This window comes from Coptis chinensis, chromosome 6 (genome assembly GCF_015680905.1).
Source record: "Coptis chinensis isolate HL-2020 chromosome 6, ASM1568090v1, whole genome shotgun sequence".
Lineage (NCBI taxonomy): Eukaryota > Viridiplantae > Streptophyta > Magnoliopsida > Ranunculales > Ranunculaceae > Coptis > Coptis chinensis.
This window is the reverse complement of record NC_141461.1, coordinates 7,264,497-7,273,546: the sequence shown is the minus strand read 5'-3', so window position 1 is coordinate 7,273,546 and position 9,050 is coordinate 7,264,497. Positions and strand designations below refer to the sequence as shown.

Sequence of the window (9,050 nt, the reverse complement as noted above, 5' to 3'; positions counted from 1 at the left end):
TCACATGAGTTGGATTAACTCCCCTAAGGGAAGTTAACTCATGATCCTTGGGACAAAGGATTACTTGTTAGAAATACAAGAAGAGAGAGAGAAAGAGGAAAAAGAAAACTAACTATCTAAACTCACTTGATTTTTATTTATTTCCTAGAAGAAAACCAAAGTTTTCTCTATTAAAACTATTACAAGCTTTCTTACCTAAACTAAAAACTAAATAATAAAAAAATGGCTAAGGAACTAAAATAATACAAGGTAAGGAAAAGAAGTCAAGGGAGTAAAATGGAGTGTCCCCCCTCTTGTTTTGTTTTCTTCTCCATATGAAAGACATCTCATTTCCTCCCATGTGAAACATCAAACCACATTTACTTCATTTTTATCCACCATATTAAAACAAAGTGACACATTGCCTTTTTTTCACTATTAACACCTAATCTAATTAATTACATGCAAGGTGTCAACTTTGCACTAATAATTTGTCATTTTTGTCTTGACATGCTCCATGATGATGACTCATCCAATCTTATGGGCCCGCATAGTGGGTCCTATGTGTAGTCCAGTGGCGGTCCGGTCTTTGGGCAATTTTACAACTTCCCGCCGATGCGTAGAGTTCATCATACCTGATTGTCCGAAAGCGGCTCACTTGTCGCGATTCGAGTCCCTGTTCAAGAGGTAGGAGCTTCGGAAGTTTGATGCTTCGTATGGTTTTGGAAGAATTCATATATATGTCGTTCCTCGTGCTTTATCGCAGTTTTAAACCATATTTCCATATATTTATGCGAATACACCAAAAGTATGAAAACATATTTATTTCATGATTATTAAACACATAGTGAACCAAATTTATATGTCTCAACGGGGTTTCATAATACACTTTTGGGTGCTTATCAGCAACCTCATCTACGTTAGTGAGAAGACGGGGAAGAAGCATGCAGTTAAACGATCTGACTGTAGCTTCAGGTCGACACCCATTGCTAGTTGTATTTTGGATGGAGTTGTGTTGGATGGTGACAAGAAGGAGCTGAATGCCAAAAATCTGGATGAGAATATGAGGACTGTATGTGCCACCATATCTGCACCCTTATAAATAACCATCGTTGGGTACCATTATAGTGTCACTCACTACTAGGCACGATGCCCAAGATTATGGTATGCCAACGCCGCCCAAAATTATGGCGTGCACAATCGCCAAATATTATGGCGTGCTCCCCGCCTTTTTATTATGCACCTCGCTAATATTATGGTGCGCACCGCCGCCTAATTTTATGGCGTGCCTTCACGCCTTGAATTTTATGCGCGCGTGCCGCCTAATTTTATGGCGTGCACAATGCTTCCAAAAATTAGGGCATCATAAACTAGATATAGCGGTTTCAGATTTAGAAAATATATTTGGCAAGATACGCTTCCATATTAAGACTTTACATAATTACGTAAGATTATGTGTAGCAATAAAGGAAATAATATTTATCATTATTATCCTATAAATACCCCATTCCTCTCAAACAAAGAACTACGCTCATTTGAGAGACTTGATTCCGAGAAACGATTTGGATAATGTAGGCACCATTGAAGGTACAATCTCAACAATTCATTACAACAACCTCCCTTACGAAACCATTGGTGTGTTTGGGCGAGTTCTTACCCAAACATAATTGGCGCCGTCTGTGGTTCTTACCAACAAACCTTCATCCACGTTCTTTCTTCCAAGATCTGGTAATGGCAAAAACAACAAGATCTCAAGTGAGCAAGAACGCAAGATTACAACAAGAAGAAGAAAACAACTTACCCAATCCCGAAGTTCTGACTAATCAGACCTTGATGAATCAACCAGTCGCTCCAGATCTGCAAGCTCAGCCTTCAAACCTCCAGGTGCCACGACAACGCAGATCTAGACGTACACGACTTCAGGCTCCAATAACTCATTCTCAAGATCTAGAGGCAAGCAAAGCAGATTAAGAGAATATGGAGATAGGAGATGAAGATGTGCCTTTAGAAGTGTTGCGTCAGAGGTTCAGAAGAGAGAAAGAACATAGCAACTACTTGCAGAAGCAACTAGACAAAGGGAAGCAAGTACAAAGGGATGACGCCGATGCTGCATCTTCCACACCGGCAAGAGCCCCCAGATCTGGTGAACAACGGAGTGTATTCAACCGACTAGAATTTAAGTACGATACATCCCATCCATTGGAGCCTGTCCCTGAGCATCATCAGAATCACTCAAAGTCAAGCAGACATACATCCCATTCAAGAAGGCGATCTAGATCTCGAAATACCAACAACTCTAGGCGTAGCAGTGATCATAACATGACAAGATCATTGAAGGTTGATCATAGCGCATCAGAAAGGTGGACAACATCCACCATAAGGCGCAATGCTAGACTCCAAGATCGGACCTTTAGAGACGAATTGCAACATGACCTTAGACATGGCTTGAATGTAACAAATCGATACAGACAGGTTAACAAAGGTCAGCCTAGAGTACGGCGACACCAAAGAAGCGGCTCCCCAGTTTGACAGCTTAGCCCTTTTTATTGGCATAGGTCTCGCAGCCCAAGGAGCCAATATAGAAGCAAGCAATAGTTGGGGGCGACAACACCGTGAGATGCAAAGTGGTGAAATTACTCTTCAAATCGGAAATCTAGAAGTCACAGGCGCACCATTCACAGAACAACAAATCAAAGACATTGTCAAGAAAACAATAACCAATGTGGGTGTCGCTGATGCACGATAGAAAAACCTTGCAGTGAACGAAGATGTCGTCGGGAGATTTTCCCTAAAGATACAAAATGCAGAGCATCAGGAAGGATTCAAACAACCTGAACTTCCTACGTTCAAAGAAGCAGGAGGTGACCCGAACGATCATATTATGGAGTTTAAAAGTAGGCTAATTCTCTGGTGCAAAGATGACCCCCTCTTATGCAAACTTTTTCCGTCTACGTTAAAAGGAGAAGCTCTACGTTGGCTTTCCAGCTTGCCAGCTCAATCTATCGCGTCATTCCAGGAACTAGCAAACCAGTTCACAGATCGGTTTAAGCATAATTGGACACGTCCTAAGGATGTCAACATCTTGCTTAACACCAAGCAGCAAAAGGATGAAGCACTGGCAAAGTTCGTAATTCGTTTCCGCCAAGTACAAGCAGAGGTCACCGATGTCCCTGACGTAATGATCATTCATGCATTCAAGGAAGGAGTTCATTTTGATAAAAATGGAATCTACAACTCCCTTATACGGGACCCCCCACAATCAAAGTCCGATTTGTTTGCACGAACGCAACAGTTCATTAATGTGGAGGAAGATGTTAGATCAATAGCTTCCAGAGATAAAGACTTTCGGAGTAAAGACTCAAACGAAGGTAAAGGAAAACATAAGCAAAACATATCGGAAGGGCAACAACAGAAATCTGAAAAGGTTAACATAGTTCGTGAGGAAATGAAGCTCACTCCATTAAATGTCAAGTATGATGCGATATATGAGAAGATCAAGGGACGCAACTTACTTTTTCCTCCGATGCCCTTACCTGAACACACTAAGTCTAAAAGTGACAAAAATCTTTGGTGTCACTTCCACAATGATTTCGGCCATGAAACAGAAGAGTGCAGATCCCTCAAGGGAAAAATACATAGACTAGTCGACAAGGGACAATTAGATGAGTTTTTGCTTTCAAAAATTGTGAAGCGAAATTTAGCAATGACTAGCTACAATGTCATACTAGCTGGTCATGCCAAAATCAATGACATTTCACGAGCAAGGCAAAAGTGTGAACAATGAGCTAAGTTCAGTTTCTTGCGTGAATTTTATCATGTCAATAACATTGATTTTGTTGAAGGAATTTGTTCAGAAACTACAGAGCCTGGTCTCCTATGTTTTAGTGATAGAGATCTAATTGGCGTCCATCATACTCATTATGACGCTGTCGTCATCTCAGCTTTCGTTGGATTATGGCGAGTTTAGCGCATCATGATAGATACCGGAAGTTCTGTCAGCGTCGTTTTTGCAGGTTGCTACAAGAACATGCAGCTGTCAGAAAATTTAATTATTGCAGAAAATAATCCAATCATTGGGTTTGATGGAACAAAGAACAACCCCAAAGAGGGAAGAGTCTCTTTACTAGTCACGCTTAATGGACAAGTCAATCGACATTGATATCCTTTTGATGAATTGCAAATCCCCTTACAATGCAATCCTAGGAAGGGACTGGCTCCACAACATGGGCTCAGTAGTCTCTACATTTCACCAGGCAGTAAAGTTCCCATCTCTTGACAAAATTTGTAAGGTCTTGCGGCGACCGGATGGCTTCCCACCAACCGTCCGCGAAAAAGGTCTTGGAGGAATATCGTCGATCGGATATCGCGGGGAAATACAATTCTCGATAATTAAGCAACAAGTATCTAAATCGAATCAGTCCACACGGTTTTACATCGCTAGTTCAAGAAATGAAGGACCACAGACCATAGACCGCCTCTTAGAAGTTCAGATTGGAAATTTAGGCGGAGAAACAACTTTCATATTGGCAGAACTGACGGAAAATGAACAAAAGGAAATTGTAGCACTCCTCAGAAAGAACAAAAAGATTTTTTCTTGGTCAGTCGAGCAAATGCCAGGAATTAGCTCAGAAGTTGCATGCCACACACTTGACATTGATCCTACCATCAAGCCGGTTAGAGCCTGGCGCATGGCCCCAGAAAGAAAACTCAAAGTCAGAGAGGAAATTGATCGTTTACTCTCAACTAAGTTTATACGGCCAATTTCATATCCGCAGTGGTTGTCTAATGTGGTTGCAGTACCCAAGAAAGAAGTGTGCATTGATTTCACAAACCTTAACAAAGCTTGCCCGATTCATCCCTACCCCCTCCCACGAATATCGGAATTGGTGGATGCCACGTCTGTCTACCCATGATTATCATTTATGGATGCGTATTCGGGTTACCACCAGATCCCACTAGCTGTGAAGGACCAAGAAGCAACTGCATTCATAACTGACCAAGGGATTTTTTGTTACCAAGTTATGCCTTTCGGTTTAAAAAACGCAGGGGCTACGTACCAGAGGATGATCGACACCATATTCGGAGATATGTTGGGCAAGACAATGGAGGTTTATATTGATGACATTGTTGTAAAATCCAAACACAGTGGAGATCACATGTCTGACTTACAATCAGTTTTTGACAGAATTGATGAGTTCAACATGCGGCTAAACCCTTTGAAATGTGCTTTCGGACTGGTATCAGGGAAATTTCTAGGGTATTTGATGACTCGTCGAGGCATCGAAGCTAACCCATAACAGATCTGACCCATTCAAGCCATGCCCTCTCCAAAAACAAAAAAGGAGATTCAACAAATTACGACTCCGCAAAGCACTAAATCAATCGTTTTCTCTAAGTACTCGCGGACCGGTGTCGTCCTTTCTTTCAGACATTAAAAGGCTCAGCAAGGTGGAATGATGATTGTGAAAATGCCTTTCAATCAATCAAGAACTACCTGGTCTCGCCACCAATCTTGGCCAGCCCAGCTACAAGGCAACCTGTTGGAGCTTACTTAGCCGCTACGGATACTGCAGTAAGTGCAGTCCTGTTCATCGATGGAGAAGATGGTCATCTGATCTTCTTCATTAGTAAAACACTAACGGGGGCGGAAAGCAGATATTCGAGAATTGAAAAAATTCCTCTAGCATTGGTTCATGCTGCCAGACGCCTCAAGCCGTATTTCCAAGGAAAACTGGTCAAAGTATACATGGAATATCCTCTACGCAAAGTTTTCCGAAGTGCCCAGGAATCAAGTAGACTTGCAGAATGGGACATTTACTTAAGTGCTTATAGCATCAATTTTGAACCTTGCGTTTCAGAAAAGGGTCATGCACTTGCATCCCAAATGGCAGATTTCCCTATCGGCGATTTCATCCTTGAAGTCAACCAAGACGAAGGCATCTCTAGTGAAGCGCCACCAGTTGGGGGCGAGGAAGGCCGAACAAATCTTACAGCCGTATCACCCGATTCATGGATGTTTACACTGACGACTCACATAACAAATCCGGCTCTGGATTAGGATGTGTTTTTATCAAGCCAGACAATTAGTAGTTTGGGTCGACAGTTCCTTAGAACTGGTCCTTGAAGTAATCTTCTTTTGTTTTCAGATTATCAATCATCAATAAAATGCATTATTCCATAGTTCTTTATTTTCATTAAGTTAGTTAGTCAAAAATAATATATATCAATTACTCAGTTACCATTCTTAAAGACAAACAGTTGATATGAAGGTTCAACTATACAAAACATATACAAATTCAAAAGTCATGGAATTTACGTTTGCAACACCTTTCTCCATGCACCAAAAAGTCATGGAGTTTGCGTTTTCAATACCTCTCTCCATGCACCAAAAAGTCATGGAGTTTGTATTTTTGACACCTCTCTCCATGCACCAAAAAGTCGTGGAGTTTGCATTTTCAACACCTCTCTCCATGCACCAAAAAGTCGTGGAGTTTGCGTTTTCAACACCTCTCTCCATGCACCAAAAAGTCATGGAGTTTGCGTTTGCAACACCTTACTCCGTCCATTACTAAGCCATGGAGTTTTCATTTTCAACATCTCTCTCCATGCACCAAAAAGTCCGTGCATCACCAAGTCATGGAATTTGCGTTTACAACACCTCTCTCAATGTACAAAAAAGTCATGGAGTTTGCGTTTGCAACACCTCTCTCCATACGCCACAAAGTTGTGGAGTTTGCATTTGCAATCCATACACCACAAAGCTCAAGTTTTACAACAAAGCTCAAGTTTCACCAATATTTTATACACAACTTAAAACTGGGGGTAAGCATTGGTTGACATTGAATAGTTGGAATATCTATCCAACTGTCGTAGAACATGGTTGTTTCTCCAGTGAAATGCCAACAATTGGGGGCGACTGCAATACGTTTAACACCCAAAAGTTTCTCCATCTCATTAATATTGAGTGTTTTCATACCACTCGTGTTGCCTGAACTAAACAGTGAACAAAAACAACAATCAATTTCATGGCCATACAAACAGCCTTAGACATTCATGCCAAGCAAACAACCTTTGGTTGCTTTCTTTTCACAATCTTCACCTCTGGATATAACTTCCACTGTCGCATCCTTTTTGAACCAGTTTTTGTTATTATTCTTCACCACAAGGAACTAGTTCCATCCGGCAAAGAGGGGGCAGTGTATGTGCCACCATATCTGCACCCTTATAAACAACCATCGTTGGGTACCATTATAGTGCCACTCACTATTAGGCACGATGCCCAAGATAATGGCATGCCAGCGCCGCTCAAAATTATGGCGTGCCTGTCCCACCCAATATTATGGCGTGCTGTCACGCCCAATTTTATATGCGTGCGCCCCTAATTTTATGGCGTGCCTACTAATTTTATTTTATGGCTTGCTGCCGCCTAATTTTATGGCGTGCTTTTATGGCGGCGCCCAATTTTTTAGGGCATCATAAGCTAGATATAGCAGTTTCAGATTTAGAAAATATATTTGGCAAGATACGCTTCCATATTAAAACTTCACATAATTACAGAAGATTATGTAGCAATAAAGGAAATAATATTTATCATTATTATCCTATAAATACCCCATTCCTCTGAAACAAAGAACTATGTTCATTTGAGAGACTTGATTCCAGAGAACGATTTGGATACGTAGGCAGCCATTGAAGGTACAGTCTCAACAATTCATTACAACAACCTCTCTTACGAAACCATTGGTGTGTTTGGGCGAGTTCTTACCCAAACAAGGACCATGGATATGGCTTATTGCTTGGTAAACCTTCATCTTATTTATCATCTTTCTGTCTTGTGGCTAGAATTAACATTGGTGTGTCTTTTGCAGTTACTTGCTGGGTATCAGAAATTGAAACAGACGGCCCAGGTAAGTGAAGCTGAGAAAGGTGAGCTGGAGAAGGTTAAAGAAGAATTGGCGAACGTGCAGATCGTTCAAGGGGCTGAAAAGAAAGAAATGGAGGGTCTGAGGAAAATGTACAACGACGCTATGTTGGAGATGTCGACAATGGCCAGCTCGATTACTGAATTGTAGGAGAAGGTTGGTACAGTCACTAAGTATGCCAAGAACTGCAAATCGGTTGCTTAGAAAGCTCGGCAAGTATATGACGTTGTGTGCCAAGATTATAATGAACTGGAGCAGACGTACTTTCAATTGAAAGAAGAGCATGAACATGGGGCCGGAGGTACAAATGTGCTTGACGTACCTGGAGATGCTAGTAATGCTCCGTCTACCAGTATTGTTGTTGCTGCTGCTGAGCGAATTGAGGTGCTTGTCGACGTTCCAAAAAACTCTGTTGCCGTTCTACTTGATGATGTTGAAAGTGGTATTCCTGATGACTTGGAGCCATTGCAGACTGAAGCTTTGTCCAATGTTATTTAATCTATGTTTCTTCTTGTGAGATTTGTGAGGTTTCTGAATTTTTTAAGTGGTTGTGATATAGTAGAACTGGTTTCCTGGGCTCGCCTGGGCAGTTCGCCTAATTCTTTTTGTTGTGTGGCAAGAGCCAGATACATTAAGAGCTGATAACCTGGGGCGACCTAGGCAGCTCGCCTTTAGTATATGCTTTTAATTTTGGTACTTGGACGAACTGGTTTCCCAGAATGTTCTGGGCAGTTCGGTATGCTTTTGATCGTCTTACTAACTGCCGGGTTTTTTTAGGATGTTTTGGTAGCTCGGTTAGTATATAAACTGGGTTCCTGAGTCTGTTCAGGCAGTTCATAATTGACATTTATAAACTGCATATGTATTTGCTTTCGTCTTTTTGCTTCTGTCTTGAATGCCATTGTTTTCTTTTAGATATCCTTGTATGATTTGAACATAGAAGTTTATAGTTTGCAAATCTGTAAGAGTGTGGCTGTAGAGGGCTTTGAGCTCGAGTGATCGGGTTGTTGTGTAACCCTTAGAGAGCTGGAGTAAGTGTTTTAATCCAGTGACGGTTTTGGCCTGTGTAAGCGTGTTGCTTTTAATGGACTTACTACATGTTGACCCTAGAAGTGTAGTTTTTCAACTAATGAGCAGTGTTTGAGCTAT

At 41.3% G+C, this 9,050-nt stretch overlaps 1 protein-coding gene across 1 annotated transcript; it reads left to right on the top strand.

Moving 5' to 3' along the window:
* The first annotated feature begins 4,115 nt into the window (after window positions 1-4,115).
* On the top strand, window positions 4,116-4,892 carry LOC147491177 (uncharacterized). Its single transcript, XM_086567197.1, has one exon. The coding sequence runs from the start codon at window positions 4,116-4,118 to the stop codon at window positions 4,890-4,892; it is 777 nt and encodes a 258-aa protein (XP_086423323.1).
* Window positions 4,893-9,050: the final 4,158 nt, after the last annotated feature.

Coding starts and splice junctions, on each gene's coding strand:
- LOC147491177 (XM_086567197.1), top strand. CDS start 4,116: ATGGACAAGTCAATCGACATTGATATCCTTTTGATGAATTGCAAATCC.